Below are 27181 nucleotides of genomic sequence, written 5' to 3'. Positions count from 1 at the left end.
TCTCTCTCCCCACTCATCTCTCACTCCTCTCTCCCCACTCTCATCTCTCCTCTCTCTCCCCACTCTCATCTCTCCCTCTCTCTCCCCACTCTCATCTCTCTCTCCCTCTCTCTCCCCACTCTCATCTCTCTCTCTCCCTCTCTCCCCACTCTCATCTCTCTCCTCTCTCTCTCTCCCCACTCTCATCTCTCTCTCCTCTCTCTCCCCACTCTCATCTCTCTCCCACTCTCATCTTCTCTCTCCACTCTCATCTCTCTCTCTCCCACTCTCATCTCCTCTCTCCTCTCTCTCTCCCCACTCTCATCTCTCCCTCTCCTCTCTCTCTCCCACTCTCAATCTCTCCTCTCCCTCTCTCCCCACTCTCATCTCTCTCTCTCTCTCTCTCTCTCCTCTCTCCACTCTCATCTCTCTCTCCTCTCTCCCCACTCTCATCTCTCTCTCTCCTCTCTCACCCCACTCTCATACTCTCTCTCTCCTCTCTCTCTCCCACTCTCATATCTCTCTCTCTCTCACTCTCATCTCTCTCTCCCCACTCTCCCCACTCTCATCTCTCATCTCTCTCTCATCTCTCTCTCTCCCTCTCTCTCCCTCTCCTCCCACTCTCATCTCTCTCTCTCTCTCCCCACTCTCATCTCTCATCTCTCTCTCTCCCACTCTCACTCTCTCTCTCCTCTCTCCCCACTCTCATCTCTCCCTCTCTCCCCCACTCTCATCACTCTCTCCCCACTCTCATCTCTCTCTCTCCTCTCTCTCCCCACTCTCATCTCTCTCTCTCTCTCTCTCCCACTCTCATCTCTTCTCTCCCCACTCCATCTCTCTCCACTCTCATCTCTCTCTCTCTCCCCACTCTCATCTCTCTCACTCTCACTCTCTCTCTCCTCTCTCCACTCTCATCTCTCCTCTCTCCCCACTCTCAACACTCTCTCTCCTCTCTCCCCCTCTCTCTCTCTCTCTCTCTCTCCCACTCTCATCTCTCTCTCTCCTCTCTCTCTCCCACTCATCTCTCTCTCTCTCTCTCCCCACTCTCATCTCTCTCTCTCTCTCCATCATCTCTCTCTCTCTCTCTCTCTCTCTCTCTCCACTCTCATCTCTCTCTCCTCTCTCCCCACTCATCATCTCTCTCTCTCTCCCCACTCTCATTCTCTCTCTCTCCTCTCTCTCTCCCCACTCTCATCTCTCTCCCCTCTCTCCTCTCTCATCTCTCTCTCATCTCTCATCTCTCCTCTCTCTCTCCTCTCTCCCCACTCTCATCTCTCTCTCTCTCTCTCCCCACTCTCATCTCTCTCTCTCTCTCTCCCCACTCTCATCTCTCTCTCTCTCCTCTCTCTCCCCACTCTCACTCTCTCTCTCTCTCTCTCCCCACTCTCATCTCTCTCTCTCCTCTCTCTCCCCACTCTCATCTCTCTCTCTCCTCTCTCTCCCCACTCTCATCTCTCTCTCTCCTCTCTCTCCCACTCTCCTCTCTCTCTCTCTCCCCCCAACTCTCACTCTCTCTCCCCTCTCTCTCTCTCTCTCTCTCTCATCTCTCTCCCCACTCTCATCTCTCTCCTCCTCTCTCCCCACTCTCATCTCTCCTCTCTCTCTCTCCCACTCTCATCTCTCCTCTCTCTCTCTCTCTCCCACTCTCATCTCTCCTCTCTCTCTCTCTCTCCCCACTCTCATCTCTCCTCTCTCTCTCTCTCTCCCCACTCTCATCTCCTCTCTCTCTCTCTCCCCACTCTCATCTCTCCTCTCTCTCTCTTCTCCCCACTCTTATCTCTCTCTCCTCTCTCTCCCACTCTATCTCTCTCCTCTCTCTCCCCACTCTCATCTCTCTCTCCTCTCTCTCCCCACTCTCATCTCTCTCCTCTCTCCCCACTCTCATCTCCTCTTCTCCCCACTCTCATCTCTCTCCCCTCTCATCTCACTCTCCTCTCTCTCCCCACTCTCATCTCTCTCTCCCCACTCTCATCTCTCTCTCCTCTCTCCCACTCTCTTCTCTCTCTCCTCTCTCTCCCCACTCTCTCTCTCCCCCTCTCTCTCCTCTCTCCCCCACTCTCTCCTCTCTCTCCCCACTCTCTTCTCTCTCTCCTCTCTCTCCCCACTCTCATCTCTCTCTCCCCACTCTCATCTCTCTCTCTTCCCCACTCTCATCTCTCTCTCTCCTCTCTCCCCACTCTCTTCTCTCTCTCCTCTCTCTCCCCACTCTCATCTCTCTCTCTCCTCTCTCCCCACTCTCATCTCTCTCTCTCCCCACTCTCATCTCTCTCTCCTCTTCTCTCCCACTCTCATCTCTCTCCCCACTCATCTCTCACTCCTCTCTCCCCACTCTCATCTCTTCCTCTCTCTCCCCACTCTCATCTCTCCCTCTCTCTCCCCACTCTCATCTCTCTCTCCCTCTCTCTCCCCACTCTCATCTCTCTCTCTCCCCACTCTCATCTCTCTCTCTCCCACTCTCATCTCTCTCTCTCCCACTCTCATCTCTCTCTCTCCTCTCTCTCCACTCTCATCTCTCTCTCTCCACTCTCATCTCTCTCTCTCCTCTCTCTCTCCCCACTCTCATCTCTCCCTCTCCTCTCTCTCTCCCCACTCTCATCTCTCCTCTCTCTCTCCCCACTCTCATCTCTCTCTCTCTCTCTCTCTCTCTCTCTCTCTCACTCTCATCTCTCTCTCCTCTCTCCCCATTCTCATCTCTCTCTCCCCACTCTCATCTCTCTCTCCCCACTCTCATCTCTCTCCCTCCTCTCTCTCCCCACTCTCATCTCTCTCCCTCATCTCTCTCCCCACTCTCATCTCTCATCTCTCTCCCCACTCTCATCTCTCATCTCTCTCTCTCCTCTCTCTCCCCACTCTCATCTCTCATCTCTCTCCCCACTCTCGTCTCTCCCTCTCTCTCTCCACTCTCATCTCTCTCCCTCCTCTCTCTCCCCACTCTCATCTCTCATCTCTCTCCCCACTCTCGTCTCTCCCTCCTCTCTCTCTCCACTCTCATCTCTCTCCCTCCTCTCTCTCCCCACTCTCATTTCTCTCCCTCCTCTCTCTCCCCACTCTCATTTCTCTCCCTCCTCTCTCCCCATTCTCATCTCTCTCTCCCCATTCTCATCTCTCTCTCCCCATTCTCATCTCTCTCTCCCCACTCTCATCTCTCTCCCTCCTCTCTCTCCCCACTCTCATCTCTCATCTCTCTCTCTCCTCTCTCTCCCCACTCTCATCTCTCATCTCTCTCTCTCCTCTCTCTCCCCACTCTCATCTCTCATCTCTCTCTCCTCTCTCTCCCCACTCTCATCTCTCATCTCTCTCCCCACTCTCGTCTCTCCCTCTCTCTCTCCACTCTCATCTCTCTCCCTCCTCTCTCTCTCCACTCTCATCTCTCTCCCTCCTCTCTCTCCCCACTCTCATCTCTCTCCCTCCTCTCTCTCCCCACTCTCATTTCTCTCCCTCCTCTCCTCTCTCTCCCCACTCTCATCTCTTCCTCTCTCTCCCACTCTCATCTCTTCCTCTCTCTCCCCACTCTCATCTCTTCCTCTCTCTCCCACTCTCATCTCTTCCTCTCTCTCCCACTCTCATCTCTTCTCTCTCTCCCCACTCTCATCTCTTCCTCTCTCTCCTCTCTCTCCCCACTCTCATCTCTTCCTCTCTCTCCTCTCTCTCCCCACTCTCATCTCTTCCTCTCTCTCCTCTCTCTCCCCACTCTCATCTCTTCCTCTCTCTCCTCTCTCTCCCCTCTCTCATCTCTTCCTCTCTCTCCCCACTCTCATCTCTCCCCACTCTCATCTCTCTCCCTCCTCTCTCTCCCCACTCTCATCTCTCTCCCTCCTCTCTCTTCCACTCTCATCTCTCTCTCTCTCTCCTCTCTCTCCCCACTCTCATCTCTTCCTCTCTCTCCTCTCTCTCCCCCACTCTCATCTCTTCCTCTCTCTCCTCTCTCTCCCCTCTCTCCTCTCTCTCCCCACTCTCCTCTCTCCCCACTCTCATCTCTTCCTCTCTCTCCCCCACTCTCATCTCTCTCCCTCCTCTCTCTCCCCACTCTCATCTCTCTCTCTCTCTCCCCACTCTCTCCCCCACCCCACTCTCTCCTCATGTGAGTTTCTGTAGTAAACAATTGAAATTCACCTCGTTCATTCACTACCAGCAGCCAGCGCTGCCCAAGCCCAGCATCGCCATGACAACCGAGACGTGTCCCCCTGAACACCCCCCCAGCATCACCCCTCCCCTCCTCTTCGCTTCCCTTTCTGCAGCTCCGCCGTGTCATGTCTATCTGTGTTGTGGCTCTGTCAGAAACAACACATTTCTCAAACCTCGCAGTTAATTAATCATTCATAATTAATCAATGATTTTACGAAGACTCGAGACCTGCCACGACGCCCGTGACTCTGATGTCGCGTATATCGTACGAAGTGTAAACTAGCGAACGTTAAGTGTGTAAGTCAGTGCTATGCCTCCTAATAAGGTACATTTGGAGGGTATGGTCTGGGTGGTCTCGCACTGAACCGGGGTCTCTGTAGTGCTGATAAAAACATGAAGGGGGTGTGGGGCTCTGGGCGGAGGAGCACATGCGCGCATGCGCAGGTCGGTTTTTCTCTCCTCATCCGGGTACTCTGTGGCTGAGAGTGTGGGTTAAGGAGGCGGGAAATGGCGACCAGAGGCGCAGCGCCGAGTGGCAGAAACCTGATTTAAAAACGATAACAAAAACACACGGGGAGACACAAACGACGACGGTCCCCGCAGCGGCCACCGAGCTACGGATTTTATCAAAGCGGCTCGCTTCGAGGTTTCTGACGGCGGAGTCGGGTATGTTTGTCGCTGTGTTCCTGCTGTGTGTTGTTGGCATGTGGCTGAGTAGTGATGACAAGTTCAGTTCAGCGATTCGGAGCCGAATCTTTTGAACCGACCGTCTCGGTGAACCGAACTGGAGATTACGCGATTTACTGACTCCAAAGTCAACTTTATTCTCATCTTCTCCGTGCATATACAGTACTAATTAAACGTCTTTCTCGTCGTATACATTTGCAAGCAACTTAGCTAGCTGTATCTCAATAGGTTACTAATTTGCTGCTTATTAATGTGGTCAATCCAATGCATACAGCATGAATACGGACCCGGATACAGTCTGGAGCTGTAGGCGAATTCGGATATTGTGTTTTTAATGTTAAGAGGTGATATTTTTAGAAGGATGAACTGATATACTTTTGAGCTTTGCATAAATCTATCTATCTAGCGTAAACACCGTAGCTACAGATGCTGTCGATTCATGAATCGGTTTGACTGATTCACCAAGAAAAGAATCGGTTCAGATGAACAACTCCTTTCCGAGTCGGGCATCGTTATACTGGAGGCTGTAGCTAACGGTAACCGGACTGAGCGGCTCAGACGGGCCGTGCTGCTGGAGCCTCGTATCGTATCCAGCGCCTCGTCCGCTCTCTCTACACACTAGCCAGGTAACGTTAGCTAGAAAACCCGCGACTGTTGATACCTGGTGCGGCCCAGCAGGGCAGGACCTCGGCAGCCCTGTTGAGCTGTGGTAGTGGGAGAACGGTAAGAGGGACTGTTGCTGTAATGTTGGCTGGCCGGAGTTGTAAGCGTGTTGGCCCTCACAGGCAGGCGCCGTGTGAGACCTGCAGTTAGTTAGTTAGCTAGCTAGGAATCAGGCTGCTGGTAAATTGGGGTTATTTCGATAGCTAGCTAGCTAGGCAGCTAACTGGTTACTGAAGTGTATTCGTGAGTCTGACTGGTGTTACAGCTGTGTGTGTTTAGGTCGAGCCTAGTCAACAAGTGCTGTATCCGAAATGCACAGAAAGGGTCTGGAGGGGGACACTTGTTCGGTCGTAACTTGGTGCTAGCTATGCTAGCTAGTGTGTATTTCTGACCGGTTTGGGTTGATGGACGTGCTGTCGCGTTATGGTAGCTAGCTATCCTAGCTGCTAGCTAATATTTTGCTTGTCCCTCCGACCACAAGGAGAAGATGGACATGGGCAAATGGTTGGTAGGTAGCTAGCTAGCTATAGGTAGCTAGCAAAAGCAAGCAAGCTAGCTAGCCGGCCGGTAAACCCACACAAACCCCCCGCTGGCATGAATTATCCGGCACTGCTCAAATGGGTAACGTTGTGAATGTAAATTGCTGTTACTAGAGTCGTATTTATGTATTTCAAGCCTCTCCTCTCCATCTTTGTCCTTTTTTAGGTTTAATTCCAAACCCAAAGCGAGCTAGCGGAGAGAGGGAGAGATGCTAGCTCGCTGTCTCTCTCCTCAGGTATTTCCCGCCCACCTTGGAATTGAATGTACTCTGCTAGCCAGCGGCTAGCCAGCAGTTAGCCGACGCTAGGCAGTCTAGTCTTCTCCAGCAGGTTCGTGTCCAAATGTTTGTGGACACCCCTTTTACTGAATGCATTCAGCTGTTTTAAGTTACACCCCCCCCCCTTGCTGATACAGATGTGCAAACGTAAAACCACACAGCTTAGACTAGTCTAGTGTAGTTCAGTTCCTGTAGAGAAGTATTGCCAATAGAATAGGACTCTAAAGGTGCACGTAAATGTGTAATCTGCATTTAACCCATCTGTGGTAGTGAACACACACACACACACACACACACACACTAGTGCACTAGGGGCAGTGAGTACACACACCCCCGGAGCAGTGGGCAGCCAACTCCAGCGCCCAGGGAGCAGAGAGGGTTCCCGAGCCCGGGAATCGAACCCACAACCCTGTTATCGATAGCCCGGCGCTCTGGCTGGAGCAGGTAAACAGCTGGGCTAGGCAGCATACCAGCAGACGGTCCTTAGGTTCCTTCCGAATGTAATAGAAGGCCAGTGCAAAGATGTTTGGGGTATCAGATTAAAATACAAATAAGCCGATGAATCAGATTTTTGGCTTTTATGGCCCGAAACACCGCTGGACGTGTCAAACATCTTGAATTGGAGGAGGGAGGCCACCTGGTTTTTATGTGAACAAAAAAATAGTTTTAGCTCACAGCTTAATGTTGTCCGGTGTATCTCGCTTCTCTGACATTTCTCAACATTTGCAATTCTTCATCACAACTCTGTGGATGCTTTGTCTCTAGCTAACACACACCGATCCATGGCGTACTGTAGATAGTGTAATGTGTACTTGCCGTTTGTGGTAGTATTTTTAAGTGGACTGGATTTTTATTTAATTTTTTGGTCCTTGTTAAATGAGGAAAGAAATATTCAGACATTATCTTTGATTATCTATAAAGATTTTTTTTTTAAAAAGACATGCATTTTAAAGTTTGCTGTTGCAGGCTGTGGAAATGGTTGTCTAATATTTCATGAGTGTCAATTTTTTTTTCTCTTTAACTTTAGAAGATAAGCAGTTTGTTGATACGGAAATGCTTCAAAAACAGTTTTTATCACAAAATAACTTTGAGATGAGATGGAGTGCCATTTGTTAGGGCTGCACCAATGTGAGAATTTGCCAATTTGTCCAGTATTTGTCATTTTTCATGTACATTTATTATGTTAATGACTAACAGTAACAACTCTGTAGTCCACAAACTCGCCTCAGGAAACCTCTGACTGGGTTGTGGCCTAGGGTGAACTCTCTGACCCCGTAACCTTTAGAGCAGAATCAGCCACCCAACTAGAGTTGAATATGGAAGTTCTTCAAGACGAAATTTGTAAGGTCCGAGTTTGTGGCTGAACTTCCTGATTAATGAGAAGACATGCATTGTCATGTCATTTTCTGCAGAACAGCACATACAGCCTCGAAGAAGTCTACTAGTGCTTCTCTAGTTTTTTTTTTTTGTTTTGGTTTTTTTTTGTGATTGAGTCTTTTCCAGTGATCATGTTTCTTTAAGGTCTGATTATTGCAGGAGTGTATGTGCATCATATTGCAGAGCCTGTGATGTGCTTCATATCATGAAGTACCTGCCAATAACCAGCGCTATTTAAGTCACTGGTTGTTGTGGAAACAGGATGTAATGGCTTTCTGAATATAGAGTGGGTGGTTGTATCTGTCTGTGTTGCTTACTCAACAGTTAAAGTAGTTATGTTTCTGAAGCGTTGCACTTGTTTAACGATTTATTTTGTGGTTAAATAAAAAAAAAAAAATGCTGTTTAACTTTTGGGCTCATAGATGAGAAAAGTCATTAACGACGTTAGGCGTTACGAGAACGAAGAGATCCTGAATCTGAATTATCCTGAAATATCCTGAATTTTAAAATGGGTGATTAACCAGTGTGCTTCAGAGGACCCAGCTTTTTGTAGACCTCACCTAAACCTGTAATAAGAAAATGAACCTTTCATTGTTTGAAATTCTGGCTGCTTTGGCAGACAAGCCAGTTTCTCTGCAGTAGCCTGAGGCTCTACTGGAACTGTTCAGGTAGGCTAATGTTTATTTTGCATGAGAGGTGTGGCCGTGTATCATGATGCAGAAATATCACCTTGCGTGTCATAGAGATGTGTCCGTTCTGTGCATGCTATTTAAGAAGTCATGCGTAATGTAGTGTATAATGTTGTTTCACAACAAATGATCCATCAGATAAACAGTGAAGTGAGTTTTAGTAGGCAGCATTGATGATAAAAGGGAGCAAAATCTATGTAGATGTTTTCTTTGGAGAATATTTTGCCTTGCTACTGCCTGACTGTACCTTTCCACCACAGATACAATTATACAAAATACACTGTGGACCAAAGTTTGATCACAAACCTTATGTGCAATAGTTTTTTAGAGATGTTCAGCTCATCAGACAACTGGTCAATCACTGTGAACAATTCTGTAAGTTCCTGTAGACCAAAGCGTTTTTCACCAAACCGCTCTGAACTGGTTCATTTGCGTTTATCATTTAATAAATAAAACTAATCAAAGTTAATGCAAATCTGTGTCACACTCCCATCCTCAGCTTTAGATCAAAATGTTCAGTGCAGTTCGTCACACTGTCAGCTCCAGACCCATTAGTATATACAAAGACCTGGATACAGTATTTTTTAAAATATAAAATATGCTTCTGGACATTTTTGAGAAGGTGGTGAAAGTAACTTTCGAACCCTGTACTAGAACAGTCATGCACCTTGCTATAAATGTTTGTCTAAAATCCACAGTTCTTTACGTTAGCATGTTTTCCTGCCTGAAATGATGCAAATCTTAAGACGTGGATAGTGTTAAATATATGGCTATTGTGTTTTTATTTGTAGAATAATGCTGCTTAATGACCCTGCTTCTGACCTACTGTATTTGGTCCTCCTTCAAATACCAGTGATAATCTGAAAACTACAGCGATACATATTTTTAAATTCTGAAATTAATAATAAAGTCTTAAATATTATGGTGCTGGCTATCTATTAGATTGTAAGGTGTTTTATGAGTTTAGAGGGAAAAAGCGGCATCATGATCTTGCCTCTATAGATCAACCATCGCCTGCCCTCGTCCCTAAACTAAATTCATATGTAGTTTGTTGACCTGTATTTGAGGTTGTTAGTAATACCATCTAACCCACAGTGATTCAATGAATGCAAATACATGCGGGGGAAAAAAACACTATTAGCCTGAAGCAGTGTATTTCCAGCCATTCACTGTAGTATTTAAGTAGGCATGCGCTGTAAGGAAGTTTTGGTTTTAATCCAGAGGAAGAGAAACTTTTCAAATTTGGTGTTTTTGGCCAGGAAGTTATTATTAGTGATTCAACCTGGGGTGCTTTTTACATGGATTACATAAGATACAGTACAGAGCAGCCAATTGGAACCGAGGTAATTTATGTACACCAACTTAAAAGGCACAGTGGCAAAAACAGGCCTGTTTAATTTTAAGTGATTAGAGAGAAGTTAGAATATTTGTCTGAAAAAATGCATTGTATTGCGTTGGTAAACATTAAAAATGTAGAATATGGGCCTGTTCTTTGTGTTTTTGTGAATTTATTTTCATTGCAGTTATTTCTGCAAGTATTGAAAAAAAAACATGTCTCTGGTTTTTGAATAGTAACACCTCAACGCAACCTCATCTAGAAGCAAAAAGGGGACTAAAAAGCAGCTCTTGAGTGAAAATTGTTTTCTGGGGCTGGTAGATTTTCAGGATGATTTTTCACCATTCACATATCCTTTTTTTTTTTTTGTTGGGAGGTTATCATTTTTGGATTTAATAAAGGTGGAGTGTTTTGTAAATACTGCTCTGCTGGAAAATTTTCTTCTGCAGAGCCACTAGACTACTACAGTCATGTAGGTTTGTCTTCTTCAGCACCATTCAGAAACTCGTGTGCGATTGTGGTTGAAGCTGTGGGTAATGGAGGACGGTACTGTCTTGGCTGACTCAGGCAGGCTTCTGGATAGGTCTTGGACATGTTGGAACACATTTGATGAAACAGCGCTGGGGTGGGGGAGCATAAGAGGAGATTTCTTTTCCAAATACAATACTTCTCAAGAAAGGAGGAAATCGTTCTTACATCAGGAAAACATTAGCTCTTGTCCCCCCCCCCCCCGTCCCTTTTTTTTTTTTTTTCCTGCATGAGCTGCAAACTGCTTTTTATTCTTATGTCTTCTGTTCTGTTTTGTTGAATCTGTTGAATCTTCTGTCTGGCAGGAATTTTGCAACTACTCTCAATCCAATTTCTGACTGTATATGCTCCGCCCACAAATGCATGCTTTTTGAGTTTGTAATGTCGAGTTTCAAGTTCAAAATGCTAAACAGACTGACCATTTTATATTTAAAATGGTGTGAAATATACTTTGGTGCAAACTGTACTATTACCTATAATGTACTTTTAATGATTAAGTGTAGCCTATGTGTGGGGAAACACTGGATTTGTTGGTGGACTATTAATATATATCATCTTTACAGGGGAGTCTTACTAGTTTGGGCCAACAGACAGATGGATTTGGCAGATTGTAGCTTTTTTTTATTATTATTATTATTTTTCCTAAAGGAAACTACAAGAACAGTTACTTGGAAACCGTTTCATTCTTGTGATTTGTTTCCTGAGGTAGATGGAAGTGGAAGAACTTAATTGACCCTAACATGTAGAAACTTGGCAACTTATAGAGACTAGGGATTGCAGTCATGGCAGGGTGAAATCAAGATAAAAATAAAAAAAAAACATTGTGCTGATATTTACATTTGAATGAAATGTAAAGATGCCACTGAAAGCATTTTGCTGTATATATTTTAAGTTGTGATTTTGGTTGGAGCAAAAGTGTAAAATGCATTTCTGTCCTTTCAATATATTTCTCTCCAGTGTTGCAAGTTTTAACATCAGCATATTGACTTGAAGCAGCTTTAGGTATTGACTGTTACTAGTGGGTTGGGTGTATGTAAATTTTGGGGGGGTAGATGGAATGAACCAAGACTTTTACGAAACAGCTCTTTGTGGTTCATGTTTGTCATTTCCAAGTACTGAACTCTCATTATTCAACTTTTCCAAGGTAAATACGGTTTTCCATTTTAGGACCCTAAAGTGCTGATTTATCTTCAGTAGAGAGGAACATGTAGGTGACTGGGTGACCATTCAAACATATCTGCATTTTACCTAAATTTAGACCACTATAGAAATAAGTTGGTCCCAATTTTCTGTGGTCAAGTAAGGACCAAGTGCATGCTTAACCATTAGAAAAAGCTATGAAGATATCAGTCTTCCTGGTTATTTGCTGCTGGTCAATACTATACTACAAATAAAATAGTAAATACTATGCTACAGAGATACTTAAATTAACATTGAATCTTTTCGCTGTGACGTGTCAGTCAGTTGTTGAACATTCTCACTTGAGTTACACAGCTTTATTTTTTAGTAAAACATCAGTTGGATAAGACTACATTGATCTCCCAGTACTGCTGTTATTGCCTTGAGTGTCAGTATTGGCTCGATGCCAGTGCGGAGGTCTCTAAATGTTACGAAAGGGCACCCTTAAGGAATAATTTTCTCTATAATGACACATGCAGATATTGCCCTTTAAGCGTAGAGACTTGGTGTGTTGGTGCTTTTGTAATTGTGCTGGAGGAAATGGTGTCTTGAATGCATCCAGATGTCTGTAGCTACACAGCTTCGCTGAACTGGTGCCCTCTCAAGCACTGAACAGTGTCACTACTTTAAATACATCAAAGAATGTATGAGTCATTTACTCCGTGTGTGTGTGTGTGTGTGTGTGTGTGTGTGTGTGTGTGTGTGTGTGTGTGTGTGTGTGTGTGTGTGTGTGTGTGAGTGAGAGAGATAAAATAGAGCCCTGCTTAAGAGCCGTGTGGATGTTTTGTGTACTTAACGTGTGTTTGGATGCATTCTGCAAATCACACTTCATCATCATAACCCTGTGTTTGCATGAGGGATTTAAAGGGTTTCGCTGAGTGTTGGCTAGCCGCCTTTTGTATCATGTAAAATATGAGTGTGCGTTGCTTTGTGCTTCCTCATTTTCTGTTTCCATTATGCCATGCTATGTACATGATCCTGGGAGTGCCACTTATGACTTAGGGATGCACAATACCACTTTTTCTTTTCCAATTGCGATACCAGATTTTCACATGTCTGCCGATATCGATACCAACTCTGAGTATATACTCTTAACTTACTGGTTAAGTAACTGCATATTTACTTATATGTAGAGCTATAAAAAAAAATACGAATTGCCACAATGCAGAAACTTGTGCAAATGGTGAAGCGTAATCTTAGTTTGACCAAACACCTTTATTGGTGTTAGGAATTCACACTTTAGAGCAGTTAAAAAAGGTAGATTGGAAACAAAAAGTGCTTCTGCAGCAATTTAACATTTAAGAACACGTCTCTGTGTAAAAAGGTACTAAACTTAAGTGTGTGGTGCTGAAACTCAACTTTTGAAACACTACGTGGAAAGAAAAAGTGCTGTAAATGTAAAAGTTTCATTAAATGTCTGTTTAATGTTAATCATTATTTATGACTGGTTTTTACAAGTTTGATTTTATAAAATATGCAAACAGTATGTATATAAAAAAACTGTAGGTTTAATCAAGAACTGTAGTGGGGCATTAAAGTGTAAGTAATCTGAGGCTAAAACAATGGATATAAACCATATCTAATTACTCTATTCAGCCAGCTCCATGGTGTTTGTGTAGGTAACAGTTTTATCATTGGTTTCATAAGTTTCTATTGGTCCGTCGTCTAGAATAGCACCTGTGTTTTTCTTTAGGTGCTCATGCCTCTTGCGAGTGCAACTGTTGTATGTGTTCAAAACTTTGCCCACTGTACAAACCACCTTTTTTGTTTCATGTTGTTTTTTTCTCAGATACTTTGATTTCTTCCAATGCCTTGGGTCTTTGGGAATTTTTAAAAAACCTATTTCGCAACGGAGTTGGACTCTGCTGCAGCCACAACTGTTTCTTAAAACCGTAGCTTTGAATGAAGCAGACCGGACTGGAGCCAGAAACGGCTGACCTCATGGTGCAGTTATGTAGTGGAAATGAGGAAAAGCGTTTATTTGAACTGAAGTACTTGAGACCTAAAAAGCTAGTTATGGGTGAAAAAAACATTAAAATAATGCCTTCTTAAAATATTAAAAAAGCATCTACGTCCTTGACTACGACGACCAATCACGGTCGCCCTACATGATACAGTCCTGTGCAGTGTTACTCAAGTTATGAAGTTAATTAATTTACTTTTAATTATATTGGATTATCCTCAGTATTTAACACACTGGAAATGGTCATTTGCGGAAAAAAAGTCTCAGCAGAGCGTTTTATTATTTGCATATTTTACTTGACTGTTATGGTTTATGCTTTTTTTATTTACTTTTAAATGGCCAATTTTATGGTAATTCTCAAATGAAGACTCTGCCCTATCCCATATTATGGGACTGTCATGATGTATGTTAATGTTATCACCCACTCTGAGCCATGTAATTATTCTATGTATTAACAATCATGTTAATTCGTGTTTGATACCTAATGCACATTTGTATAGACAGTCTGGATATCCTGTGTTGCTTTATATTAGGTTGTGATAAGTAGAAGGTTTGTTTCTTTTGTCTGTAATGTAAGGGCTGACTCTGACTCTCTCTCCCCAGTGTTACATGTGCCCATTAACAATATGAGGCTGAGAATGCGCAAGGCATCTCAGCGGCCGAACACCACCCACGCCTCCCGGCCGGCCCGGGGCAAACGCAGGCACCCAGACGAGGAGGAGTGCGCAGTCCGAGAAAAAGGCCTTCTGTCCACTATCAAGAAATTCATCCACAGTGATGCCTTAAAGGTAAAAACAAAACCCAAACTTTCCACTGGCTGGATTCCTTTGAGTGTCTGTCCAATGTTACATGGCCATCTGGGGGTCCTCAGGGCCACATGTTTGTCCCTATGTGTTGTGAACTGGACTGGAGCAAAAATTTGGTCTGTCTGTAAGACTCTGAAGTCTAGTTTGAGAACTGCTGGATTAACTTTCAGGAATTTATTTATTATATTATTTATATTACAAAATGAAATTCGCTTTTTGAATTTGGGTCTTAGTACCACTGCCATTAGATGTTTTGTAACATAAAGTTAGGGTTTGACTGATTAGTTGTTAAATAAGAAGTGTTGAAAGAAGTACTAAAGTGTATCAGGAACAAGTGCTAAATGATAAACAAGCAACTGACTTGTTTCATGTTAAAGCTCTCTGTGGTGATTGTGTTAACTGGCATGCCAAAATGGGTTATTAAATAAATTGGTTAAAGGTCCCACAAATAATAGATAAATAAGGGATTCCTTCAGCCTGTGGATTAGGTTTGTTTAAGAGCAGCCTCTGAGTAAATACTTGGGATTCCTTTTTGTTGTCTGCTGTAAGGTGCTCAAACCGTGTGCTAGTGGCCATATTTATATTACATTGAATGTGTGAATCAGCATATTTACCAGCAGAGTGCAAATGTTCTTGTTGGGGAGGCACCTTTTTCTCTAGGGATAAAGGGAACCCAGTACAGCGCAGAAGCATGGTTGATGAAAAAATTGATGGGCATTGTATCGGAATCAGGCTATTTTCAGCCTTTTAACGTGACTAACTGGATAACCCCTCTCGAGAGTACACCATTTAGCCCAGTACAGTGAGTATTGGAAGACAGCAGAGCTAACAAACGCCATTAACCACAGAAAGTGCAGACCACATTCAACCATGACCAAAAGTACAGCAGCGACTGTCGAAAAGCTAAAGGAATCACGTCCAAAGGGATGGAGTTTTTAGTGCTAGATATGCAGCACATTTTGGTTTCCACTTTTGGCACACAGTATTACAAAAGCCCTGCACAATGATGCATTATCAAGTTTGCCTAAAACGTTAATGTCACCTTGAACCCTGTTCTTGATCAATATTGGCCCCAAACACTGATCAGCCTGTCTCTCTTATCTTGCGTGTTTAATGTAGTCTGTGGTGATTTATAATGACCAGATAGTCTTCCAACATTTTGGGTCTTAGTTTCTTTCTTTCCACCGTCCCCCTTCTCTTGCCACCTTGGATGGCTTAGATACAGATTTCTATAAAGCAGAGATCAGCTTTAATTGAAATTTGTAATAATTTCCATTCAATTCTACAATTGCTCTACTGGTACTTGCTTTCCTGGTGCAGGGAAAACCCAATAAATAAATAATAAAACAAGTGTGATGCAGTGCAGTAGAACTCCAGAACCCCTGTCTTTTTTTTTTTTTTTTTTTTTTTTTTTTCTTTTTCTTTTTCCAGAAGACACCAGTATATGTTACACCAGTATATATCTCTCTCATTTTCTTCCTCCTCACCAGAAACAGGGTTTTGATTTAGCTAGATTTCGTCTGGATTTGAAATGTGAAGTCAGGATTTGTCAGGACATGGTGTCGCATTCACCCAGAAACGCATGGAGGATTGCTCCTGCTTGTCTGAGGAGTGCAGTAGTGATCTAATTTTAGCAATGGTTCCACACTGCTTGCATAATGACACTAGGTATGGTTGGTTTAAACAGGCTTGCAGCTGTCTGTGGGAGTACTAGAGCTTTTGCAGGGGTGTAGGGTTCATTTGGGTATTGTTTTAGTCCTGTCTGTTTATAGTTGGTAAAAAAGGGGGCTCTAAAAGCTTCCAGAAATATTTCACACAAAGTCCAGCCATAATGTAATACGTTTTTTTTCTGTGAAGTCTACTCTGAAGATTGTAGTGTATCCTCACGCTCTTTGGCTGGGTCAGTGAGCGTTCAGTTAGAGATCAGGTGTCTTTGATTATTTTGAAACCAGAATGGATAGCACAGGTTTGGGAAATCCTCTCTGCTTAAGTGGAGTTAAATGCTTAGAGTACAATATTTGTATCGTTTTTAGGTAAGTTTGTGAGTCGATTTTTGCAAATATGTGTGCCAGGTTGCCAATAGTCCATGTTATAATCGGATGACCTACTTTATTATTAGTTGTTCTCATTTAGTGTCTGACTCTTGCCCCTCATACAAACACCAATCTGGAAATGTGACTGCTAGCACACATAAAGCCACCATCGAACTGCATGCCTGGGGACAGTACTAACTACCTCATTTTGTAAATTATAATTGCCCATTATTATTGTTCAGCAATGGTAAGGGGAATTGGCCTATCCTTTCCACCCATACGCCATGGATAGCTTTCAGTGATCTAGTTTAGCATAAGTTAAAACTATCCAGTCGCTTATTGTCATGCTCATATTTTCACCCAGAGGTGAAAGGATCAATTGGCTATGTATTGTTGTTGCCTGATTTTCAGCCCAAATATGCGATCAGTGATTGGCCAATATTTCTCTAAATTAGTTGATCCTGAGAGCTGATCAGATAACATGAGCCATATTTCACAGATTGTCGCAGCTCTGCGCAAGGCCTCTTGATCACAGAACACTGCAGTTTCTTGCTCAGATGCTAGATGGTAATGCAGACCTCACTCACAGCTGCAGAAACTACATAAAGCTAGTGTTGAATTCTGCTTCTTGTGCTGATGGCAAACGTGCCGGCAGTCAGGAAGGTTTCTGACTCAAACTACCAGTTTATCAGTGCATCACTTGTCATGCTGCAGTTTAGAGTCACCTATCTGCTTCTGTGACGTTCAGGTGGAGAACCCAGCCAAGCGGACTCGTCTGGCCTGTGACCTCATCACGTCCACCCCGCAGAGTGCCATCCCACCCAGAAAGAGCATCAGCCGTGTCAGCAGGAGGTGCTCCATCAACGGTGGTGAGTCCTCAAACTGCATTCTATGGCAAAAAGACAGCTTTAACGTTTTGGTGACGTGGTTACAAAGCATGGGATGTTACTGTCACTAAAAGTGATGGTTTTTGCAGAACCCCCCCCCCCCCCCCCCCCCCTATTGCAGACATTCAGTCAGCCAAGATTGTTGGCACCCCAACCCATTCTCCTGGTATTTTGTGTTTGTTTCATAAATGAACAAGCTGTTGGCCTTTCATTTCTGAGGGCATTAGTTCTTTCATTAGGTAAATCCCCCGGAACAGGATTGATTGACTTTGAGTGGTAGAATCCTTCATTTGCATTTAAGTCTTATCCAGAGAGACTTAAAAAAAAGTGCACAGCTGTTTATATCTTTAGCTAATTTGTATAGATTAGGGTCCAGAAGATACCTCTAAGCTCAGGAAAAGTCCGTATGGAGACCATAATACTCTGCACTACACTTTGCTGAAGTACTTTTGGACAGCGAGCGACTCTGCCGTTCGGACACCCAGGGGAAGTTTGTTTCCCCACTTTGGTGCCAGGACAGAAAACAGCCTGGAGCCCTAGTCTTTTGTCAACATTTAATTTTGGTATAAAAAGGCTATTGTGCTCTTTGTTGAGGTCCTTTAGCCTATATTACACATTGCAAAAATTTTGGTTTCAACAGGGCTGGTAGTCATTTAAACGGGGTCTGTCTAATTAATTTGATAAACTAAATTTGTTGGATGCGATATGAAGGGGCTTTTTTTATTAAGGCAAGTTAAGGGGGGCTGTACCACTTAGCATCATATAAACATAATGCATAAAACATAACACGAACAGCTATAGAAAGCCTGTGGGTTTTTGTTGTTGTTGTTGTTTGTTTTTTTTTTCGTAGATAAAGTGTTTTTGTTTTTTTGCTGTTTTAAAATGACTTTCTTCCTACAATGCTAACTTGCAGAAGCCAGGAACCATGACACGAGTAAGCCGGCAACGCAAAATGGGAAGTTTGAGGAGTCTGGGGACGGGTTGAGCAGCCCTCCCCGCACCACCCTGCTGGGGACTATCTTCTCTCCTGTCTTTAACTATTTCTCACCAGCAAACAAAAACAGTAAGCCCTCCCCAACATTCAATTTTGAATTCTCGTGTTTAACAATACTAAAAGTTTAGGTCCGCTTTTAACAGGGGTGAGAAAGAGAAAGTTGATTTTTCCTTTCTTTCTCTCTATTGCTAGTCATGTCCTGTTCAGACTCACCGGACCAGGCCGTGGAGGCGGAGGAGATAGTAAAGCAACTAGATATGGAGCAGGTGGAGGAGACCCCCACCAGCACTGCCACTTGTGCTCCACTGTGCCCTAGCGCCATGCTTCCTGCAGCTATGAGACTCCCATCCCCCATCCACGCTCAAGCAGAGGAGGAAGAGGAGGGTGAAGAAGTGGTCCATGCTGATCTACCACCCCTCACAGGTAGAAAACGCTGATGATGATTTGGTAAAGAGCAGTTCTGGTGTGGAGCAGTGTTGGACTAAGGGTGTCTGATGTCAAAATGTAGCAATACCTCATTTCTTTTATTATACATAAATGTCATCTGTTTTTAGTATTGAGGGTCATAGAGCTATGAAGAGGTATGAAAGGTTTTTTGGTTTTGGGAAGGCAAAATACGAATATTAGTGTGGGATACTAAGATTTTACCAAATCTAACTTTAGTTTCATAACTTTAAGTCAACTGTTTCTTACAATTCTTGGCATCTATGTTCACTGGTTCTCAGCCTTGAAGTACCACTACCCTAAATGTTGTAGTGTTGTAGTTCTAACACACCCAGTTCAACAAAGAAAGAACTTGATAGCCAGTTTAGTTGGATCTAGTGTGTTGGAAGCAGAGAAAACTCTAAAATGTACATGGCACCAGGACCACATTACAATACCCATGATTCACCCACGTAAGCATATTATGAGGTCATTTGTCATGCTACTTCATTACTGCATTAAATTAAACCCCTACATCTACACATGTTCGGCATCTTTCTATCTTTATCTTAGCCCCTGGATCTCCTCCAGCTGCTGGGTATGTGGAGGTCCCTGCCAGTGTTCCTATTGATCCCTCATGTGAGGAGGACTGGGAGGTGTTTGACCCGTGAGTATGACTGCACTCATCTCTTGTGGTTTGTCTGTGTGTGTGCTTCTTCTTCCTCCTCTTTTCTGAGTTTAAGCAGTGGTTGAATTAGCCATTGGTGTTATCACTTTGGAACCTATAGACACTGCTTTGCACCCGTAATAACCAAGACAGTGGACTTCGTTTTCTCTGCAGGTATTTCTTCATCAAACATGTACCTCCACTGACCGAGGAGCAGCTAACCCGCAAGCCAGCTCTCCCATTGAAGACGCGCAGTACGCCAGAGTTCTCCCTCGTCCTAGACCTGGTGAGTGATCTAAAACTGAATGATCAATCAAAACGGTGCGTACGTGCCATGCACAAGTCTCTGTGTTGGATTGTAATTGTGTTTTGCTTGTCTCTAAAGGATGAAACTCTAGTCCATTGCAGTTTGAACGAGCTGGAAGATGCAGCACTGACATTTCCTGTCCTTTTCCAAGATGTCATATACCAGGTAGGTTCGGGGGAGGTGTTGCATAAAGAGAATGTGGTGAGCAGTTTTGAGTTTCAAGGGTCATAGCTGGGGGCTCCCCTTCATCTGTGTGCACACTACAGTGTAATCATCTCCACAAGAGGGTGCCAAATCACCACATTGATGGTGGCTATCGGACACTCCAGCAGCAGGGATGTTATGCTCCCTTGGTGTTGTTTAGGACAGAATGAGCTGGAGTAGCATTTGCGCCACACGTCTCTCACTACCTCTAAACGTAGGTTTTAAGTGATTGCAGTGTGTGTCTAAGACACTTCAACTTGCAGCTGACATCTTGTTTTCTGATCACTTGACATGCTACTACAGCATTATATAACATCTATGTTTAATAGTGCAGTCTATTATATTTTAAGGCAAGCACTAAAGCCAGGAATTAACAATCGTCTAACAGCAATAGCACAAGAGGATAGAGATGGGGGTGGGACAAGGTGGAAAGGAAACCCCGGTTTGTGGAGTGGGTAGAGGCTAGTAATTCTGTGGCGCATTGGTACAGAAAAGGGTATGCAAATGTTATCATATGCAACTGGTTTGCACAAACAGGAAGGCAAATGTGTAAGGAGTGTAGAATCTAATCACCATCATTCAGCATGATTGATTTATGATGTTATATAGGTTGCATTATCATGTATAACCTTTTAATTTTTGACATTACACTTAATTTTAAAGCAAACAATAGCCTGAGATTAAGATTAACCCCTTTATTTTATTTTTTTGCCTGAAAGAATCTCTCATTGTATTTAATTTAGACATTAAGGCACCCTATATAAAAGAGACCGGATGAATTCCAGGAATAAAATGAGCATTATGCCGTTGACCCATACAAACAGATTATATCTAGATCTGATTCTTTATTGCTTTCCACCTCACTTCTCAGGTTTATGTACGGTTGAGGCCATTCTTCAGAGAATTTCTCGAACGCATGTCTCAAATTTATGAGGTAACACTATTTCCTCCATCTTATTTCAATTCATATTTGTACAATGTTGTTGCATATTTCTTTGTATAGAACATTTTGATATTATTTGAGGTGAACATCTGGTCCTCACAGGTTCTTTTTCCCCCCATTCCTTAGATCATTCTTTTCACTGCCTCAAAAAAGGTTTATGCAGATAAGTTGCTAAACATTCTTGACCCGAAGAAACAGTTGGTGAGGTTTGTGGACTTCTTTTCTTTTCTCTTGTCTGTTCACTCAGAATAATTTAAACAGTGGCATAAACATTATATTTGAGTTGTCAGAAAGTTTAATATGTTGATGTCTTAGTAGGTCTGGTCTTTTGCTGTGAGAAATTCTGTATAAATGTACAATGTGTCCCATATTTACAAATGGTAAATACCAATAGCTATTTACTATTGCCCATATTTATCACCCATATTACAATGCCTACAATGCCTTATGTAGTTTGGCCCAAGTGTTGTTTATCTTTTCTACCAACATGGACAGACTTTGGATTCCTTAACCTTAAAGCGTTAGTTTGTAATGGAATCCAGCCTTTGGGCTTCCGTGTCTGTTGCAGGGTTGCTCTAGTGTCTTTGATTACAGTGCAGGGTTAGGTTTGGGTTAGAGAGGGGGTGTTGGGCACTGGCTCATAGAGAATCCATGCAATCTTCAGGTGTCAACTCTTTGGTTTGTTTGCATTATTCATTCTCGTCCTGGTGTCATTGCTGCAACTGAATCGTTTCTTTCCCCTCTCTTTGTGCGTGCTTGTGTGCGTTTGCGTGTCTGTGTCCAATTTGATTTTAGGCATAGGTTATTTCGCGAACATTGTGTCTGTGTACAGGGAAACTACATCAAGGATCTAAGTATTCTTGGGAGAGATCTGTCAAAGACCATTATTATTGACAACTCACCACAAGCCTTTGCTTATCAGGTGAGATTACGTAAAATTATTATTATTTTTTTTATTACATTACTTCCAAAGTCTGCTATTCGCCATCTGCCAGAAGAACAGCGAAATTCTTGTTCCATAGCATATCTGTTGGTCTTAATGTCCTCCTGAATAAAATTGTCCACCATTTATCCAATGAAAAAAATATTTTCATGAAACTGCAGGATGTTTTCTGACCATTTTGCCTAATCTAACAGTGTAAATGACTCTGTTAACCGCAGCTGTCCAATGGGATACCAATTGAGAGCTGGTTTGTGGACAAGAACGACAGCGAACTTCTCAAGCTGGTTCCCTTTCTGGAGAAGCTGGTAGAGTTGGTATGTCACTCACTCTAGTTATATATATATATACATGGGCCCCCTGGTCTAAATTCGCTACTAGAATAAGACATCAAGTTAGGACCTTTCTTTCATATTTTAAGCAAGATTGGGTTTTCCATATTTTACTGTTTAAAAAAAATAAAAATTATTAAAAAAAGGGGGGCAACGTTGTAACTTTTTATTAGAGATCTTGTCATGGCACTGGTTTGTGTCTGTCCTGCAAAAACTTTGTCTCCAATTTTGTCAGTTTTCATTTATCTAAAAATGATATTCAAACCATAATGTAAAAAGTTACTTTTGCGTTGTTAACATTTCATGCTAAACACCAATGGTCCAGAATGGCTTGGCAAAAAAAATTACATTTAATTTTCAGTGAAAGTTAAGAGTGATTCCTGCAGTAAAGACAATATTTTGGACATTTCTGAATTAAATCTTGTGTTTTTTGTTTTGTTTTTCATCTTTAGAATGAGGATGTGAGACCACATGTCCGTGAACGCTTTCGTCTGCATGACCTGCTGCCTCCTGACTGAGGCACAAGTGTGGACTCCTGAGCTGGACACGAAGTAATTAAGAAAGCAAAAGGAAAAATGGACAAACCCTTTTTAAAAATGTCATTATCATTATGTCCCCCCCCCCCCCCCCCCCCCACATGCCCCTTCAGTCATAACAGGGGAAAAAAAGAGATTTTGAAGCATCATCTGAAAATAGTTTGAGTAGATGTCTAAATGTATAACTGCTTTACATGTCAAAGACCAAGAGCTCCCCTCCTTCACCACTAGGAGCATTCTTTTTTCTTTTTTAGTGAATGTGCAAAACGTAGATGAGAAGAGGAAAAAAACTTTTTTGTTTGTTTCTTGGTGCTCCATCAAAACTGTTTAACAGTCTTTGGCTGCAGACCAATTTCTACAGGAATGGCCAGTAAAAAGAGGAAAAAATAGTTTGCCTGTGGGTGATGGAGAATGTTTCTGCCGGCTTCTTTTTAACGTCTCCACCCCCCCCCACCCCCACCCCCACCCCGCCTGATATCATGCATTCCTCAGTATTGCCATTGCTTTTCTGTAGTTTAAATTGATCAGTGGGCTTTTTTATGTTTTCCATTTCAGGGATACTCTTTTTACAGATGGTCTGTCAGACAGAATAATGTTCCATTCTCAAAGAGCGTGGTATGACTTTTACATTTTGTTTTATAGGATATAATCTGTGGAACTGTGTCCCTCGTTTTGCAGTTGTATTTAAAATTTCTCCTGTAAAATTGGAATGAGTTGCAAATTTCCAAAACAGTGTAAGACTGACTTTTAATGTGGCAGTCCAGCTTCGTTTAATCGACTTATTTCTACGTCTGCACTTTCGCGGTGTCTCAGATTTACATTTAAGTTAGGATCAGTAACTTAAGAACTCCATCCAAACACTGTCTTGCTGTTAATCTTTTATAATTTTCTACTCCACTTTGTCTCGCTGTCGCACGAGTTTTCATATCAAGCCTTTTTTTTAATAGATATCTATTTTTTTAAACTCAGTGTTCATTGCCCGTTGTGTTTTTAGTATTAAATGGCGACGTGTTTCGGTGTAAAGGTGGGAGCCGATGTAGCATGGTTCATGTTGTGCAAGTCTTGTCACTCGAACTGAGAAGCATATAAGAGGATGGTTGGAAGCCTGTGATTGCCTGGTTTGTAGCACCAGCAAATGAGCAGCAAGATTCCTATCTGTGGTTGAAATTTCTCTTGCCTGTAGTATCGTTAGTTTCTTCTCCTTTTTCTGATATTCATGGTTTTAAATGCAGTAAGGAGTCTTTAACATGAATGTGTGTCTCATGGAAAGGCTCAAGCGAATGAGCTTGATATTGGTACTTTGCTTTCACCCTTCCCCTCTCCTTTATTTCTGAAATGTTCTGTCAGTTCTGGATAATAGACTTTAATGTGTGTAATACAAATCTTAGTAAGAAAGAAAATAACTTCAGTTCATCTGTCATCATGATTGTTGTTGGATGTATTCCCTTTTTGCCTTTTTTGGTTCAGCTCCTGGTTTTGTTTTGATTTTTTTTGTGGATGGGTGGAAAAAATGGGCATGGGAATTGTTTTGCCTGTGGTGCCATATTTCCTTTTTTAAAGACTTTTAAATGTAGGTGCCACTGTTTTAAAGGAATTGCTCAACCAAACTGCTAATATGGCAAATGAGTAATGAAAGCTAGTGACAGCCAGTTACAATAATGTTACTGGCACATTGCTCATGGCTTTCTGTACATTTTCATTCACTGTTGGCAACATTTATCATTTTTGGACTGAAATATCCCTTCAAAAAAGCCCCAGCCAGGGATAGGATAACCCTTCATGTATTTAATAGTATATTGTTAACAGAAATGTGCTGTATTGGGCTCTAGTCCATACAGAATCCAGTATAATCTTAATTTAATGTATTAGTAGGAATGTTTAATTTTGTAAAAATTATTCATACCCTGCTATAGTGGAGTCTAAAAGTCTGAGATGACTAGTGGGTTTTTGGTTGTCCTCATCTGATTGTCTGACATTAATAGGGTTAAGTCACAGATTTTCTTCAGTTTTGAAATGGTTCAAAATCATACTTTTTTTTTTTTTTTTTTTTTTTTTTTTTGAAGGCTTTGTTTACTCTCATTTTCAGATTTAGGATTTTTCATGTTTCTCAGACTGTTGGACCTCAGTAGAAATACTTTGTGTAACCCTGATCTGTTTAGTTGTAATTTAGCTCTGTTTACTTCCTGACTGGGGCTTTGGTGGGATTGGCTTTGCAAGACCTTTTTTTTGTTTGTTTTTTGAGAATCATATGACTGAGCAAGACCCACTACAACAGTGTTTCTCAAACCATTCCAGTACGTGTCCACTTACTAACCTGTGCGCTCCGGTATCCCAGCTAAAATGGGCCATGGACCATCTGGGGAGCCCAAAAGGAGCGGTTTAAAAACCACTGTTGTAGGAAAAACAGCCAAGGTATAAAGCTATAGTTGCTCTGCTTTTCTGTGAAACATTCTGTATAAAAAAAAAAAAGCTTCTGTAAAAATTCTTAATGTGTGCTAGCAAAAGAAGTATCTGTACCCTTTACAAAATTGTATCATTTTAAAATTGTACCAATAATTGTAAAGCAATGGAGGGAGGAGGAGGGGTGTAGAAACCAGTGCTGTGATCCCAAGGATCCTGCTCTTTTGACACAAGCTTGTACTATTCTTTCTGTTAGAAAGGGTTCACAAGCACAATTACTTTTACAAGCAAAGGAGTGAATCAGCTACATTATAGTATGGAAATGGTTATATGTATATTGTATCATTGCACTGCACATAACCGTAGCAGTTCTAACAGATGTCGTGGCCCCGCAGTCGTGCTGGAAGTGTATGATTTTTGACTTATGCAAAGTTCAGCTAGTGTCGGACAAGGTGGCTCCAAATATTCATGGGGGTTACAGTGCTGTACCAGCGTGTGCACTTCCTCCAGAACAGAGACTTATTTTCTACAATTGTCAGAGCTGTAGCATTTTATGCACAAAAGGGTGGATTAGACATTTCATATGTGCAAGTTCGTTCAAATGTACATGACCATTTCTATTGTACAATGAGTATTGTACCGAATATACATGCAGCTTCATGTAAGATCCTTAAAATAAGGAAACTTTTTGTATTTTTTTGATTTGAAAAGGCATGTCATATCTACTTTTTAAATGTATTAATGAAGATTTAACTTTACATCAAATGGAGTGTTTTTTCTTACTATGTTATGTGTATGTACAAACGTTTTAGTTAGCAGTGTCACTAAACTGTTAGAAAAAGAATTCATAGCATGTAGGGGAAAAAAAGCCTGTTTTGTGGGAAAGTCATTCATTAAATTTTAACCATGGCACTTTTTCTGCAGAAATGAAAACTGTTTCAGACCTTTTTTTATTGTATCTGGTGGCTAAATGGCTTGATTTCTTGGTGGCTTGACTTGTGAGGGTTTTTTTTTTTTTTTTTTTTTTTCCCCTCTCTCTCTAATTCTAACATTCCCTAATTTGCTTCCCAGACGAGAAACAAGCCACCTTGCATGTTCAAGGTGGTAGTATCTTAAGGCACCCAGGGTGAAGAGGTGGAACAATGACAACGGTGACTGAAGTAGCTGAATCTGCAGCTGTATGGAAGCATACAGACATGCAGGTCTACCTGCAGGGGCAGAAATGGTTAACCTGTGCTGGTTGACCCTACACTACTATGGCCTTTAGCACACCCACATGCGCTCACTCCTTTTCTCCAATCATTAGCATTTCCTTTTGCAAGCCTTTTTTAATTTTTTTTATTTTATTTTATTTATTTGGTGTGAGTTTTAGAGATTTGATGGGGTGTGTGTGTGTGTGTGTGTGTGTGTGTGCTGTTTTCTCAGAAGTGTTCAGAATACTGAAAATAAACATCTGTATAGAGGCATTACATTTTGAAAAATCTGTATTCAGGAGGGTCAAGCAAACATCACAGCTCTGGCTCCGTCTACCATTTAAGATTATCTTAATACTACTTTCCTAATCAGTTGTTTATCTTACCAAACCCTACTGCTTATTCCTTGGTATTTTTATTAACATGGCAGTGTCCAGAGTTTACTGGACCTTGCAATAGGGAGAAGACCTCCAGCGAGCGGCGGGTCAGCATATGGAAACGTCTCGTCATGCGCCGTCTAGCTCTCTCACCAACAAGGCTAGTTAGAGTTGAAGGGAAGGCTACAGTATCTCTGATAGCCACTGCAATTGTGATGAGCCAAAAAGCATCTCTGAATTCTCAACACATCCAACGTTGTTGTGCTACATCAGAAGACCATGTCTGGTTCTACGTCTGTCAGCCGGGAACAGAAAGCTGAGGCTGCAGTGTCCACAGGTTCACCCAACCAGCACAATTGAAAATGGAGAACTGAGGCCTGGTCCAATGATGCCTGAGGAACACGGAAGGTAGGGTCAGAATTTGACACCAACATAATGAATCCATGGGTTTAGCCTGCCTTGGTGGCAATAGTACAGGCTCATGGAAGTGGTGTAATGGTGTGGAGAATGTTTTTTTTGGCTATTTTGGCCCTGATAGTCATTCATTTAAAGCCACAGTCTATGTAAGTGTTGTTGCTGACATGCACACAGCTACTCGCAGCAGGGTGATTCACCAGATCTGTTCAAATTGGTTTTAAAAACCTGACAATGTGTTGAGTGGCCTTCAGTGTCCTTCCCAGTCATCTGATCTAAATCCAATAGAATGTCTTTGTCTAGAACGTCTTTGAGGAACATCTTGTGCAATTTGTGCTGTTTTTTGTACAGTGTTGAGAGCAAAGAGGAGGCCAGGTCATTT

At 42.5% G+C, this 27181-nt stretch overlaps 1 protein-coding gene across 2 annotated transcripts; it reads left to right on the top strand.

Moving 5' to 3' along the window:
- The first annotated feature begins 4588 nt into the window (after window positions 1-4588).
- Window positions 4589-25748, top strand: ctdspl2b (CTD (carboxy-terminal domain, RNA polymerase II, polypeptide A) small phosphatase like 2b). Of its 2 annotated transcripts, none has more exons than XM_072671634.1 (13): window positions 4589-4770; window positions 13947-14131; window positions 16931-17051; window positions 17983-18132; window positions 18256-18486; window positions 19060-19153; window positions 19328-19439; window positions 19539-19625; window positions 20536-20598; window positions 20734-20813; window positions 21403-21529; window positions 21769-21864; window positions 22332-25748. In XM_072671634.1, exons 2-13 carry the CDS (start codon window positions 13970-13972, stop codon window positions 22395-22397), a joined length of 1389 nt encoding a protein of 462 aa, XP_072527735.1. In that variant the 5' UTR covers window positions 4589-4770; window positions 13947-13969; the 3' UTR covers window positions 22398-25748. The 2 variants fall into 2 exon arrangements, with proteins under 2 accessions (XP_072527735.1, XP_072527736.1); XM_072671635.1 differs by lacking the exon at window positions 4589-4770 and adding an exon at window positions 5309-5417.
- The last annotated feature ends 1433 nt before the right edge of the window (window positions 25749-27181 follow it).

Source organism: Salminus brasiliensis, chromosome 25, assembly GCF_030463535.1.
Source record: "Salminus brasiliensis chromosome 25, fSalBra1.hap2, whole genome shotgun sequence".
In the NCBI taxonomy this organism is placed as follows: Eukaryota; Metazoa; Chordata; class Actinopteri; order Characiformes; family Bryconidae; genus Salminus; species Salminus brasiliensis.
This window is presented reverse-complemented; position numbering and strand designations above follow the sequence as displayed.

Bases quoted from the DNA above. Each gene is read 5' to 3' on its own strand.
- ctdspl2b (XM_072671634.1), top strand. From the start codon at position 13,970: ATGAGGCTGAGAATGCGCAAGGCATCTCAGCGGCCGAACACCACCCAC. The intron at 20,599-20,733 runs GTAACACTATTT...CCCATTCCTTAG, and splicing joins GCATGTCTCAAATTTATGAG to ATCATTCTTTTCACTGCCTC. The intron at 21,530-21,768 runs GTGAGATTACGT...TGTTAACCGCAG, and splicing joins CACAAGCCTTTGCTTATCAG to CTGTCCAATGGGATACCAAT.